The sequence below is a fragment of the Rhipicephalus microplus genome, chromosome 10 (genome assembly GCF_043290135.1).
Source record: "Rhipicephalus microplus isolate Deutch F79 chromosome 10, USDA_Rmic, whole genome shotgun sequence".
NCBI lineage: Eukaryota > Metazoa > Arthropoda > Arachnida > Ixodida > Ixodidae > Rhipicephalus > Rhipicephalus microplus.
In genome coordinates this window covers 44972451-44987808 of record NC_134709.1, presented here as the reverse complement: position 1 = coordinate 44987808, position 15358 = coordinate 44972451, and the positions used below count along the sequence as shown (strand labels likewise).

The following is a 15358-nucleotide window of genomic DNA, read 5'->3' as shown; positions in this document are numbered from 1 at the left end:
CGATGCGCTTTCGTTGTCTGAAGATGTGACGATCTCTGGTCGGACAGCAATGTTTGTACCCGTATGCTCTTCTCACGTCCGCTCAGGACCCTGCACTGGACTTGTCGAGCGCGATCATACAAACGCCATCAAGAAAAATGTGCTGGTCCCTCGGTCTGTTCTTACATCTATTGACGGACATGCTTGTTTGAGGAGCGGGCCACAGTTGACGTCAGAATAGTCACAGAGTCTCCAGCCATCAGTCAGACTGCGCACAACTACTCAGCCGATATGAAACGCATGATCAATAAGTCATTGCCTTCTTCCGAGCAGCATGTCCTCGAGGAGGTGCTTACACGCTACGCGGGAGTCTTTGATTTCGCTCAAGACAAGCGTTGTTCCATGCTGACCAAATCCCGTATGCACCACAGCATCAACACGGGAGATGCTACACTGATACGCCAGAAACCTTATCGCGTATCCCCGTCAGAGAGGAAAGTGATCGCCGATCGGGTCAACAACATGCTGTAGAAATGCGTTATTCAAGAGTCAAGTAGTCCCTGTTATATTGGCCAAAAAGAAAGACAACCCTTGGCGATTTTGTGTCGACTACCGTTGTCTCAACGCCGTCACAAAGAAATGTGTATCCGCTACCACGCATCGATGATGCTGTTGATTGCCTGCACTCAGCTGCATACCTTTCATTCGTCGACCTAAGGTCTGGATACTGGCGAATACCATTGCATCCGTCTGACAGAGAGAAGACCGCTTTTGTCACGCCTGATGGGTTATTTGAATTTAACATTATGCCGTTTGGCTTATGTAATGCCCCAGCTACCTTCGAGCGATTCACAGACTCCATCCTTCACAGTGTTATGCCTGCGAGTCCGCAGCGAACGTCCATGCCTCGGAAAAAGGAAATCTGTGTCAAGGCCAGCACGCGAGCCCGCCTGACGCGATGAACAACTCAACGGCGTCAACACGCGACGGCGCCTTTCTGGCGCGCACGTGCAGTGAGTCAGCTCAGCCCGCGAACCCGTCAAGTAAACAACCGGCGCCTTCCTGTCTGACGCAATGCTTGCGACGTCACTCGTCCTTGGGTGCAGCCACCTGCAGCGCAGCCTCTCCAGATTCGACGAGAAAGAATGACGCGGCCCAGCGGCGACCCCATTGGAGGAGTCTGACCTCACGACCAGCGGCGCTTCTGGTTGGACATTTGGGTTGGACCCGGTGCATATAAAAGAAGCCCTGCGGCGCGTCGCGAGCAGCAGTCCTATGTGTTAGCAGCAGACCTGTTGGAGAGCAGACATGTGTGTCAGAGAAGAGAGCTATGTGATAGAGAGTTGAGCTGTGTGTTAGCAGACCCATTTGAGAGCAGACCTATGTGTTAGAGAGGAGAGCTCGGCTCTTCGGGTCTCTAAGCTGTCGGCCCCAGTGCCGTATTTGTAACGCCTCTGTATATATGCTGTACATAAACCTTGTTTAACTCACCGTCGTCTTGTCCGCTCGTCTATCAGCTCTGCGCAGAAGCAGTCGCGAGCTGAGAAACCTACGCTACCAAACGGCTGGTGACCTTCGCGGTGGAATTCGAAGCAGTGGCGCCTTCGGGACCGTGTTGGCGTCGCCGTCTTTCGTAAACAGCGGTTGCAGCGGTGAGATTCGAGGCGCCCTTCGTAACGTCGTCGGAGGCGCGCTTCGCAACAACAGTCTCAAATGGGAGATATGTATGTGTTATCTCGATGATGTAATTATTTTCAGCAAGACATTCCACGAGCACAACCATCGGCTTAGCGTTGTTCTAGAGTGCGTCAAACGAGCTGGTCTCATTTTAAACGCAAAGAAGTGTCATTTTAGTGAGCGTCAAGCCCTTTTGCTCGGATACCTAGTCGACAGGGACGGTATATGGCCAGACCTGCAAAAGATCAATGCTGTCCGAGACTTCAAGCAAGCAACGTTTGTGAAGGATCTCGGTAGCTTCGTGGACCTGTGTTCTTATTTTTGCTGGTTTATCAAAGACATCACCCAGCTTGCTCATTCTCTAACACAGTTGCTCCACAAAAACGCCCCATTTCGATGCACCATTGAGTGTGAGGCTGCTTTCGAGGATCTGAAGTATTTGTTTACTTCCGGGCCCCTCTTGCGGCATTTCGGCCCGCAGGCACTCACGGAACTGCATACAGATGCTAGTGGTATCGGTGTTGGTGCCGTGCTTGTTTTTTGTGTGATAGCAGGCACGTGGTGGCCTCCCGCGGCGGCCACGGTAACTATGCAGTTCACGATGCTCGAATCAGCCAATGGTCTTCAATTTGGGCCGCGGTCATTTGATAATTTCTAGAAAGAAGAGGGATCAAATTCTTGTCGACTATGATAATTAATTTTTCATTCCAGGTCGCCTGCTGCACTTTGTTTGGCTCAAGTGTTCTCTATATATACTATACCAAAAGCACTGGAATGACAGTTTGGGTGACATAGTCTTCCAGAAGGCTTATCACTACTATTGCAACTCATAAGTAAAAAAAAAGACTACAAATAAAAAAGACAGGAAACAAAGACAGCGGTTCTACGGTTTTTACATAGGAAAGTCTGTGAGGGTGTGCCCAATTTAATGCAACGCATTAGTGTTATCGAGCATGATCTTAATCAGCTCACACAAGTGGAACGGGGGGTTCATCAAGCCACATGTTTAATTGGAGCTTTAACCCTAAATGTTTAGCCCTAATTGTGGGTGAAATTGAAGGAAAGCAAGATAATGTTATATAATGCAGTTTAGTAGCTGGGTAATCGTGCGAAACCATAAGACTTTGACATAAGACTTTGAAAATATGACCACTAGAGTGGAGAGATTGTTCACGTCGCATTATAAAAAGTTGAAAGCAAGACATAATTTTATCAAACGATGAAGGCTTAAGGTGACGACATTCAGACAATATTTTTGCTTCAATGTTTCTTCAGAGTGAGTTGCCTTAGTCATGGCAGCATTGCTTTGATGCGGACAGGTTCTTATTGATGTGTTAGCTGCAGCAACATTCCTTGTTTGACTACTACTCATTGCTGTATTGAATTGGTAGAACATGTCTCTACTGTAGGCACTGGCAGCTCTGATCATTTCGGGGATGCTCTCGTTTGTTCTTTTTACTTTTTTTTCTTTATTGGCAGTTGGATCGTGGCTGCCGTGTTTACACAACCTGCGTGTACTCGACGCTGATGTTGGGCTTTACATTCAATTGTTGTAATTGTTGTGCCAACGGCGGTCCGCTGTCCTGTCCCACCCGGAACCCGCGCAGGGCGGTCATGCCGGCTTCCCTGAACTTGCCCAGCGTGTTCGCCATGCAGTTCTGTCGTGCAAAGAAACAGAAATAGATTATTTACTTTTGTTTTCGTGCGAATTGGTTCGTTTGCTATAGCTCATTGTTATAGTCACTGTTATAGCTCCTTATGCAGGTCGACTCGCGCACATAGCGCGCATACCCCCTCCCACGTGGATACGCCCCCCACCCCCCGAGAAAAAAAAAATGGTTAAGTATCTGCAGGCTTCAATGCAAATGACCTTCAAAGATGATAGGCGCTGGGTGATATATGGATGCCATCTTGCAGTAATGTCAAAAAACACACCGAGACATGACAGTGTTATACGGAATGTAGAATGACGATTCGTACCTTGAAAAGGTAGATAGAGTTGTCAAACGGTGGAGTTCTCAGCTTGACTTCAGGCTGGAAAATGAACAGAAAATGCTCATTGAAGAAAGTTTTGTTTGCGTGATTGGCTTGTGCATAACTGCGTACTTGTGGAATGCTACAAATTGTATGGCATTATTATTATTACTTTTGATCCCTAATGTCAGGGTTTGTTCCACTCGTGTATTTCTAAAACGACAGACGATCGTATTGGCGACCGATTGATGAAATTTTTTTAAACATCGCATGACTAGAGGTCTATGGCACCCTCAGATGACAATGCACTTCATTTTTAGTGAATAAAAGATGCTTAGTACCCATGGAGGAAGAAAAAACACAGGAGGGAGCATGACCTCACGCACCCAGCCTTGGCAAGCCAACCCGTCTTGAAGCCATCAAAGTCGGCCCAACACGTGACCTTTTGCCGTAAGATCACGCAATAAACGAGACTTGTCGATACATTGGAGTACGACGCCCGGTAGCTTTTAATTGAAATGCACTGGTTCGGCGCAGACTGGCCGGCTCACGCAGGTGTTTCGAAGACGGAAAGCTAAGTGGTTCTTAAGAGAGAAAGGAAGAAAAAAGTGAGCCCCGTAACTGTCTGCTTCAGCGAGCGACACTCCAACAGTAGCTCACAAGGGATGAGGGTGAGGAGGGACTAAAAGGGTAGGAATAAAGGTGTAGAGAGAGAGAACGAGGCGTGAGGTGGTAAGCCAGAGAGCGCGACGACATATTGAGGGGATAGGAGAGATAGGAAAGACGGAAAAACGGTCACAGGAGTCTGAGGACGGGGCACCACTTGCGAGAGCTCTTGTCGGCGTCAGGAGGTGGCGTAGAGCAAGTCCAGTCGGTCACAGCTACACTATCGTCGGAGGTCGGCGTCAGGAGATGACGCAGGGCGAGCCCAGTCGGCCAGAGCTACGCTGACGTCGGAGATCGCGAGGGCACAACCGGTCGGCACGGAATCCAGCGAGCGACTCCGGAACTAAAGTGGCTATAGTGGCTATTCTATTCGTTACAGTGGCTATTCTAGCCACTGTTACATCGCTCCCGCCGCACGCATTTCTCCCCGCACTGGCCATCCACTTCAAGTCTTCCGACCCCGATCTGGCACCTCAACATTTTCTGCACCATTTCTCTGCCGCGTTGCCAAAGAATGGAATGACCTTCCCCACGATGTTGTTTCAATCACCTGTCCATCACGTTTTATTCAAAGTGTGTCAATGCATCTGCAATGTTAACCTGTGGCTTTTGTATTTTTGTTGTACAACCCACCCCTTATGTAACCCCCCCCCCCCCCTGTGGGGTCTTTAAGGAAATAAAGTGATGTGATGTGATGTTACGGAACAGGACCGAAAGTACTAAAAGCTACCGCAGGCTCTGACGTGTTGATCACGTGTTGGGCCGACAAGGCGAGCTTCACTCGTGTGGCGTAATGCTCCCTCCTTTCTTCCTCCGTGTTAGTACCCAGTAGCCGCCTTCAAAATCTATGACGTCACGGTGTGTGGTGCGGAAATATCAAGGTGGCGTCTCCTCGCGCATTTTGTTTTCGTGCGTTTTCTCGCTTACAAAGCGTCGTGTAGCGACAAAATTGGTGTTCTCGGGATTGTGACACTGTATTTTACGAATAGACTATAAAAATCGCATTGCTCTTCTGTGTACTTTTAAAGTCGCATATTTGCTGCGCTTCGTTCTCGGCGCGCTTGGAGAATCGTGCGAATGAACCGAACCGTGGACAAAAATGGTCTTTCAACATTTTTTTTTGTACTGACCAGCACAGGGAAACGCTTCCGAACTATCCGACTTTCCGAATTAACGAGTGTCAAATGAACGAGATCTGTTGGTGCGGAGAAGGAAATGGCGTGTGCGCTCAATTAAACCCCCATATGCTTTGCCTTCTCTCGCACCTGGGGACGCCAATGGTCCGCCTCGGTGGTTTAGTGGATAGGGTGGTCGGCCGTTAACCTGAAGGTCGCGGGTTCGGTATTGGCCACGGCGGTCGCATATCGGTGGAGGCGAAATGGTAGGAGCCCGCCCGTGTATATACATGGTAAATTTCCGGAGCTCTACAACACGGCGTCCCTCATAACCATATCGTAGTTTTGGGACGTTTAACACCAGATATTAATTAATTGAGTAAATAATGGGGACGCTATAAATGCTCGCGTTTTATTGTTCAGTTTTTCCCCAAAATAGATATTTTTTAAAAATTAATCTTAGCGAGTCGCCTCATCATTCTTGTCACCTTTTAAACGATACTTAAAACTCCTGTAATGACCAGAAAGTTAATGAGGCTCAGGCCAAGCTTCGCCGCAATCGGTGACATCTCCTGCGAAGAGCCTACGGGAGTCCGAAAGCCTCGTCGTTTTCGGCTTCTTTCGTATCAAGCCTGCATGCTGTTCTGAGCATTAGAATTTTCCCATACTGTCGAATTTCATAACGGCGGAATTTTAAGCCAATCGACGAAGTCGCAGCAGCCCTCCGGACCAATCGCGGTTCGCCAATGGCGGAATCCCGTAGCACGGTGGAATTTTCTCGTCTCCTTTTTTTTTCTTTTGCGTCCTAGCGCATTTCAGTTTGTTTGGACAACTACTCCGAATCACCGGCCTGTCGCAAACTGAACTACAGTCACAATTTTACACTTTGATACTGAACTAAACTTCAGCGAAGCTACTACAAGCCAGCTCGTGCTTTGACATAACCACAAAACTTATGCAGTAGTGACGTCTGAAGCGAGCTCACCCTCAATTTCAGGTAGGCGTCCACCCTGCAGTCCTCCACTTGACTCAGCTGCAATAAATTTCAAGATAAAGGTGTGGTGGTTATCACGTACGTGCAGGTTGGGACGCGAGTACGAGCGGTAAAGAAAAACTACCGGACGGCAAAAGTCCACCCTTCTAGGCACCCTGTCCCAACTCTCGACAGACTTCTTTATTCTTTTTTCTTCGCTCTTCTCACCCTTCCCTTTCCACGTGGTGAGGGAGCTGAGTAGGCGAGGGAGGAGAGAACCGGTTAGGAGAGGAGGACAACCTCTCCTTTTCGCCGGGCCTCGTCGTAGCCGGCACATTTGAAAAGTTCCCACGTCGCTAACCCATAGCGTGTGGGAACTTTTGACCACCACTTTACGTCCGTTGCTTAGCATGAGACCTGCAGCTGTTCAGTGTAGTACGCCCTATACGTATGGTCGACTTCTCCAATTTAGAAATTTTTAGCGAAACATATTTAACAGCAGTGTGGACGTCAGAATTTACGTGATAAACGCCAGTAAAACCACACACAAAAGTTATCTAACCCTCTCTGAAAACTGATTTGAAGAGGTTTATTCTCTTTTTGTATCTGCCAATGAGCAACCTTTCGGTGACATTTAGAGGCGTGTATTATTGCAGGGTTTGAATGAGCACTCAAGTATCACTTCTCTTCCTTTTTCGTAGAGATCTTGTGTCTATCACAGTTTTTAGAAACGCATACATGCGGTTACAAGAGATCGTGGGATCCGCCTTGTTGGATTTAACACACACGCATCGTATGATGTACCGCGGCTGGCGACGTGGACGCGTGCGCTCGACTCCAAACCAGGGGTGGCATAGTTCCAAAGACGGGTGCCACGTGGTCCTTCGTTCAATTAAAACGCATCTGCCCATGGGTTCTATATATGGTCTAATTTATGTGATGTCAAGCCACGCACTCACCAGGGCGTCGTCCTGGCAGGTGGTGCGCGAGTCCGCCTGTATGATCCGTGAATAGAGGCAGGCGAAGTACTCCCGTTTCAGCAGTTCCCATCCTGCCTGCGAAAAGGGCACGTTACTTGTACGGTGTCCTTTTTTTATGAAAGGGAACACGCGAGCGCATGGCCGGCGCTCTGGCGCAGCTGCCTACAGCACTGTCCGCCGACAGATGAATGAAAGCGCGTCCTCTTTTGGCGGCTTCGTCCTTTGCCAGACGAGATCGGGAGCGCAATCTAGCAGCACCAAGTCTTCGGACATCTGCCACATGGTGCGGGCCTGACCATGCAACCCTGCTGTACTCTCTATCGCGAACCCTACCCGGGAGCTGTGGGTGTCGACCCTGCTTGGCTGTTCGGACCTTCAGGCCCCAAAAGCTTTGGGTCGACGTACAAGCCCAGGCAGCAGCCGACGCTAATGAGGTACCGTACTCTAGGGGACACCACCTACTAGTCGTGGCCCGCATGGGCGTCAGCAGGGCGGGTGCAAAAGGGGCACTTCCCCCTCCCATTTCCAGTCACAACAGCAGTTGCCCTCACCCAAGCTAGACCAAAGCTTTCCCTAAGCAGCGATGCAACAGCGGTTTGCACCCCAATCCTGCTGACGACGATGGTTGTGGGTGCCGTCCTGTTATGAGGCGGTCGCTGCATAGCTTCATTTTCTTTGTGTTAAATAAATGTCCTTACCACCACCCTCCAACTTCCTTGGCTCGGTATTTTGTTTGGAAATAGATGACGCCAAAAGCGAAGGCGCTTGAATTTCTTTATCTGTCGGTCTATGGTGCTGTAGGCAGCCGCGTCAGAGCGCATGACCACGTCCTCGCGTGTTCCCTTTCATAATAATGAACACTCGACATGCTTGTATACGGAGACACGTCCTGATTACTCGTGCAGAGAACACTCGTGCATAGGTACCACCACTTACGATGTCTTTGAACTCGAAGCTGTCGTCGGAGCACCCCTCGAGGACGGCGTTCACTGCGTCGCAAAATCAAGGCGATGTACACATTTTTAGCATTCGACTCTCTGGCAGGATTGTCGGTATCATATTGTCACAGGTAACCAAAAACATGTATCCACTATTGCTGATCTCGTAGTCTTTTTGGCATATTTTTGTGAAATCAATCGCTAGTTCTTAATGACCTTGGTTGGACGTTGGATCGCATGCTTCCGTGTTAAAATATGAGGCACGTCTCTCTCGCTGTTTCTATAGCACTTGTTGAGGTCTTCATCTGACTGAGGTTGCTACTCAGTATCCACAACTATACCACTTACAACCCAGCCAGCGCCTCCTCTGTTTTATACAGTAAAGGAGGCTTTGATCCAGCGCACTTCAACGCACCTCACGTTGCTCCGAAGGGCCCAAGTCGCGCGTGCGCGCCGCCGGGCTGCGTTTCCTGTCACTATAGTATACAATTCACCGAAGTCGACTGCCAAGATGCGTCAGTACTGCGTATCTTCACCTTCTATTTACAGTATAATAAGAACCGTTGGGATTTTGCGTCCCGATCATGCGATATGATTGAGAGTCGCCGTTGTAGAAGGCCCTGAAAGTTTAGACCCCCTGAGAATCTAACGCGCCCTTTATACTACACGGACCTTAATCGTTTTAACGCGCCCTTTATACTACACGGACCTTAATCGTGTTGCCTACAACAGAATACGGCTGCTGAGTCCGGTATCCGATCGCGTGACCATCTAGTTAGCAGTAAAAGCATCATAACCACAAGGCGAACGCAGAGTTCACCATCAGAGGGGATAGGGATGTGGGGGGGGGGGGGGGGGGTGGAGGTTTAAAGCACCCCTTCCCCTAATTGAGTCAAAGTATAAGACGGACTTTTCGCCTCACCCCCTCTCTTAGAAACGAGCCCCCCCCCCCCCCCTTTTTTTTTTACGGTCGCCAATGCTTCTTGACTGACGCGCACATGCCGACTGACTCATAGACCGCGTCCTCTTCACCAAACATGTCAAAACAGGAAATAAAGAGAGAGAGAATAAAATGAGGGAAAGGCAGGGAGGTTAACCAGAAATCAGAGCATCCGGTTTGCTACCTTGCACTAAGGGAAGGGAGAATGGGGAATAAAGATAGAAGAGAAAGCGAAGAGCGAAATAGACGTGCGAAAGAGAAAAGAAAAATAGTGATCTGGGGTGCTATAACCTATTCAATAGGCCACTACCACGCAAAACGTTCAATAAGGCCTTCACTCATTTTCTGTGCGAAGACAGATTATGTCGCCTTTCAAGCACTGACTGTTCTGACAAGCGTCTGTCATCAAGGCGAGCTAACGCAGCAGCCAGTAGCCGTCTTTGCACGCTGTAACGAGGGCAGTGACAAAGAACGTGCTCTATCGTTTCATCGCTGTCGCTATGACCGCAAGCAGCACTGTCTTCCATAAAACAGGAAAAGCGGCCATCTTTCTATATAGGAACTCGATACGAGCCATATATCTGTTGTGGTCCCGCTGAAATCCGACCACCTTGGAGAACCACTGCCCGCTTCCATTCTGTATTATGGGAATGGTTGCATGCATGTGCGCGAAAGACGTGAGATGATCGTGCCTGCGTGAGGCGCTCCGCTTGCGATTGTGCAATCGATCGCCTGCGCATCGCATGCCGAGCGTCCTAAGCATCGGCACAGCAGTTGTCGTTTGCGGATATCTCATTAACGGAGCGTGATTTGTGCTCCCAAGCCAGCCGCAGTGTGCGCTCGTGGCGAGAGAGGAATCGGCTTGGAGGGCTGGAAGGGCGGGTACAGAGCCAAACGGTAAGCAGCGCTTTACGTCACACGCAAGAATATACTCTGTCCGGGCCGTGCTGGCATATAATGGCCTCCTCGCTGACTGGGACTCCCTTGTTTGATGTTCGATCAGCACAACACACTATAGTATGTATACCTGTTGATTAATTAATACCTTTGTTACACGCAGGCAAGCTGACCGCGATTACGACCAGCCATGGTTATCAGTGGTTGGTCGTAATTGAACCGTGGTTGGCACTAACCACATTGAAACGTGGTTATAGCGCCAACCACGCTTCACCGATGCTATACACAGCGCAAAAGCGTCTTCGGTTAAGGCGGCAGCCCATCCTACCTCGGTAGGCAGCCCATCCTACCTCGGTAAACCTCCAAACCGAGGTCGCCAGGCTCGGTATACAAGAACCTCGGTTATCGACTAAACCGCGGTTTCGCCTACCATGTAACATAACGCGAACCTCGGTTACAACTAAACGCGGCCTCGTTAACCGCGGTTTAGGTTGCGTGTAACGAGGGCGCAAGTAATATTTCTGGAATTCATCCACCGACTCATGACCGAAGTTTTATCATTATTATATTTTTTCAAGAGTGAACGAACACTTCGGGCTGCTCTGGTGTTTTGGTGCCCGAATGCTGACCCGTTGGTCGCGGGATCGAATCCCGGCAGCGGCGGCCGCATTTAGATGAAGGCGAGGTGATGTGGAGGCCTGCGTGCTTATGTTAAGAACTTCAAGTGGTCGAAGTTTTTGTAGTCTTTTCATTTTGGCTTCCCTCGTAATCATCGTTGTTCTGGGGCGCGAAATCTCATCAATTTTTACAATTGAATAAATAGAAGGGGTAGATGGGTGCATGGGTTAAAAGCTTGTGTGTACAACGGCGGCCTTCAAATGGGGAAGTTCATCATCGTCATCGTCATCAACAACGACATCATCAGCCTGACTACGTCCTTTGCAGGACAAAGACCTATCCGATGTTCCGCCAGTCAACTCGGTCCTGTGCTTGCTGCTGCCATTTGACACCCACAAACCTGGAAGAAATCTACAGGGAATCAACTGCTACCATAGTGCTTCATAAAGAAAGCAACAGATTACCAATCAAGAAGGGTGTAAGGCAGGGGGATCCAATATCCTCAATGCTATTTAACCCCATGCTTACAGGAAGTTTTCAGATGCCTAGAATGGGAACAGTTAGGAATAAGAGTTAATGGGCAGTACCTTAGTAACCTGCGCTTCGCCGATGACACCGCGTTGCTGAGTAACTCAGGGGACGAATTGCAACTCATGATTACGGAGTTAAGGAAGGAGAGCAGATAGGTAGGTCTTAAAATGGGAGCGTTATACCGACCTAATTTGACATTGCAATCAAGTCCATCGCTGATGTAACTGATAAGTGTAGCCAGCTATTGTAGCAAAGAAGAAAGGATTTTCATGGAACTATAAACATACACTCTAAAAAGTAAAGGAGGAATAGGGGTATCGAGCTTGCTTCTTTAGAGGAGTGACTAACCTGCCGCACCAATTGCACCATTTTGGGAGTAACCGTGAAGAAGTAACCGCGCTTTCGCGGTTACTCCTCATAGAAGCAACAGTGGGGTTGACTTAACCAGCCTTTCGAAGAGCTTGCAGGCATTTCATTATATGTACAATCGATGTGCAAGCAACACATTCAGAAGTAAATTTCGGAAAATTTGCAGCAAACACACGGGATGGGAACTCCCGACCACTCAGTCATCATGCGCGTACACTAAGCACTGCACCACACCACGCTACGGCATCGATGAGTCATTTGCACACGACGCCACCATTGCTGCAGTTACTCCGAAAAACGGGCGTTTTACTCCACAAGGAAGAGAGTGCCCCTCCTTGCCGTGTTGTGTGCAATCTTTTGCGCACATTTCGTCTTTTAGAGGAGCAAAGAGCCCTTTCCGGGATAGCTGCGCAGTTGATCCGCAAAACTTTTTAGAGTGATGTATGTATGTATGTATGTATGTATGTATGTATGTATGTATGTATGTATGTATGTATGTATGTATGTATGTATGTATGTATGTATGTATGTATGTATGTATGTATGTATGTATGTATGTATGTATGTATGTATGTATGTATGTATGTATGTATGTATGTATGTATGTATGTATGTATGTATGTATGTATGTATGTATGTATGTATGTACGTACGTATGTACGTACGTACGTTTGTTTGTTTGTTTGTTTGTTTGTTTGTTTGTTTGTATGTATGTATGTATGTATGTATGTATGTATGTATGTATGTATGTATGTATGTATGTATGTATGTATGTATGTATGTATGTATGTATGTATGTATGTACACATACATACTGGGCAGATTCAGTTTTGCAGAACAGTATTATGACCAGAACGGGAAATAATAGGAGGAAGGTGAGTCGATGTCGACCGCGATAACACATAGAATTGTTTAGGTATTTAATCTCAAATGTCCAGTTTATTATTTTTTTTATAAAGTAAGGGCGGAATGAGTGTGTACTCGGATCAGATGCCGAATGGCAACAGAACTCGAATGAAGTTAAGACCCGTTTATTGCCTCGGAAGGAAGCTTTCTTTAATTAACCCAGGCACGCGTACTATGTCGCACAAACGTGTTAGGCGAGCGCCAGCCATAAATAGGCGTATATGCGACATATGTGTCACCTTTTGTAGCTGTCTTACACATGTCGCGCGCGTACCTGTATATCATGTGCCCGCCTTTTGCTTTATATCTAATTATCTTTAATTATCTTTCTCATCTGACTCGTTACGTGACTCCTGTCGGAAATGTTTTTAATGCAGGTACCCGTCGTGAGGTAATTTTATTTTGTTTGTTTTTGTACAGTGAGAATGAGCACGCAGGGAAGATTTTTTTTTTCGTAATTGACTAACCATAAAAGGGGAAAAAAGTTCGAACATTGGCAGTAATATTATCAGCAAGGAATACGTTTCATACATTTCAACAGAACGGAACATATCCCGCACTATCGTGCATTATTCAAGCCTTCCTGCCACAATGCCACAGCAATAAGATAGACGAACAAGCCGCGCTTATGGATAAAAGAATATTTTCACCAACTGCTGGGGATTCTTGAACGTGAACTACGCGAACCTCTAAACACATGCGCATTTGTTTTTCAACACAAACACTTCCATATTTCGTTTGAAATAAAAACAACGAGAGTGCGGGGATGTCTGCTCTTAACTGCTATAGAAAGTCGAAGGCTAGTCCGAAATAAAGAGGTAATGGATATATATGATGTAATATATGATATGAGAACGATCGAGAGACGCCGTAGTGGAGGGCTCCGGAAATTTCGACTACCTGGGGTTCTTTAACGTGCACCCAAATCTGAGCACACGGGCCTACAGCATTTCCGTCTCCTTCGGAAATGCAGCCGCCACATCTGGGATTCGATCCTGCGACCTGTGGGTCAGCAACCGAGTATACGTTAACCACTAGACCAACACGGCGGGGCAAGTATAGTATTTTGTCTCCGTCGCAATGCATCAACTGCTACGTTTTTTTTTTCTTTCAAACTTGTAGTAGCGTAGTATGTACGAGCTGAAATGAACATTGCGCCAATGAACCATACACGTTAGGAATAAACTGTGCCTAAGCTCTAAACTTTGGTCCCAAATATGACCCGATTATTTTTATGGCCTTCCCCAAGTACTCAGTTACTGAAAGGTTAAAAGGCGGGCTATAGGATGGAGCCTTCCCTTTTGTATTTTCGTTTTTACCTTCGTGTGTTTCCGGTATAAAGGATTTTCGGTGAGTAAACAAAGTTTCAGTCTAAGCTCGTTTGTCTCCCCCCCCCCCCTTTTTTTTGCGTCCCATCAGTTTGCGCTGCCAGATTTTTGAGTATGACACAATTACTCCTGTTATTGGCAGATACCTTTAGGGAAGTTAGCGCACATTCGGAGGTTTTTAACTGGATGCCTCGTACACTTCGCAGCACTGTTCCTGTAAGAGCGTTGTGCCGCATGCTCTGTGCTTAGCACTTCCCCATGACACGCGCCTGGCACAGGTCTTAACCACGTGACCCGCGGACTCTCAGCTAGCGGCGTGCCTCGCAAATGTCCGTCTTCATCACACTGTTTTTTTTTTTTTTTCGTAATAGGCGGGTTTATGTCCCGCACTGACAAGTCCAGTCTTAAGCATACTTTTTTTTTTTCGTGACGCGCTCCATCCGATCACCGTGCATCGAAACAAGCGTTGAACAAAAATCCCTCTACTTCAGAATGTCCGTACATATCTCCTGGTTTAAGTAATTCTCGAGGCCAGTATCGATATGTTTCTCGAAACACGTCGTCAAATTCTCTTCAGAAATGACCCATACGTATATGAGATACGGAAAAATGTTCTGTAAAACAGCAACGTAAGTTTACATTTAGTTCGAACAGACCCCTTTCCACCTTGCTCTAAGCTTCGTCACCATACCGGGTCATCAGGATGCTAATTATCATGCACGACTGTGGCCCACTAGCTTAGATCAGTTGAAGACTTCTGCAGTATAGTGTACTCACGCCAAGTGCAGGACGGTGGAACGTCTCTGTCTTGCGCACGTGCGGTGGCAGCCGCTATGCCGGCGACCATCATGACCAGGGCACAAGTCCAGAAAGTCCACGAAGACGCCGTAGCGTACGCCGGTCGCCTGTCATAGCTCTTTCGCATGTCCATTCCCCTGCTGTACAGTCCGTGTGGTGTGTATGCCAGACTGCGCCGTGAGTGGCTCTTCGCCTTGTGGGCAGCAGTCGCGAAGTGCTGCCGCGCGTCTTTGCTCGTTGTCTCGCGGACCAGCACGAGCAGCCCAGCCGCGGTGGATGACGGGAAAGGCCGTGCTGGGTGTCCGTTACGCTCTTAAATATTCGTTTTTGTTCCGCGCGCTCTCTGCGAGGCGCACAACGTGATCCCGCGCTAACGAGATGACGTGCCCAACGCCGCCGGCACATTACCCCCTCTCGCTAAGTGGGCTGGAGAGTGTTTTGTTCCGCTGTATTACTTCACAATGAGGCCGCCATTTTGATTTCTGAAGGCGGTTCTTTTCTGAGACATGAGCATGTTTCATTTACGCTGTTTAATTGTTTAAAGTGGTTAGCTGTCGTAGTGTACCTTGTGCTGTCGTCGTCGTCGTCGTCGTCGTCGTCGTAGTAGTAGTAGTAGTAGTAGTAGTAGTAGTAGTAGTAGTAGTAGTAGTAGTAGTAGTAGTAGTAGTA

The 15358-nt window shown here is 47.9% G+C and overlaps 1 protein-coding gene across 1 annotated transcript; it reads right to left on the bottom strand.

Annotated features, from left to right (window-relative positions):
• Nucleotides 1-3101: 3101 nt before the first annotated feature.
• On the bottom strand, nt 3102-14997 carry LOC119181127 (uncharacterized). The gene is made up of 6 exons (XM_037432310.2): nt 14669-14997; nt 8301-8353; nt 7344-7439; nt 6397-6444; nt 3637-3690; nt 3102-3314 (listed from the first exon to the last, which is right to left on the bottom strand). Exons 1-6 carry the CDS (start codon nt 14820-14822, stop codon nt 3156-3158), a joined length of 564 nt encoding a protein of 187 aa, XP_037288207.2. The 5' UTR covers nt 14823-14997; the 3' UTR covers nt 3102-3155.
• Nucleotides 14998-15358: the final 361 nt, after the last annotated feature.

What these genes read in the sequence shown, in the direction of transcription:
- LOC119181127 (XM_037432310.2), bottom strand. Translation starts at nt 14,822, where the DNA reads ATGGACATGCGAAAGAGCTATGACAGGCGACCGGCGTACGCTACGGCG. An exon ending in TCCACCGTCCTGCACTTGGC is followed by an intron (nt 8,354 to 14,668) that starts GTGAGTACACTA and finishes TTTGCGACGCAG; the next exon opens with TGAACGCCGTCCTCGAGGGG. An exon ending in GCTTCGAGTTCAAAGACATC is followed by an intron (nt 7,440 to 8,300) that starts GTAAGTGGTGGT and finishes CCCTTTTCGCAG; the next exon opens with GCAGGATGGGAACTGCTGAA.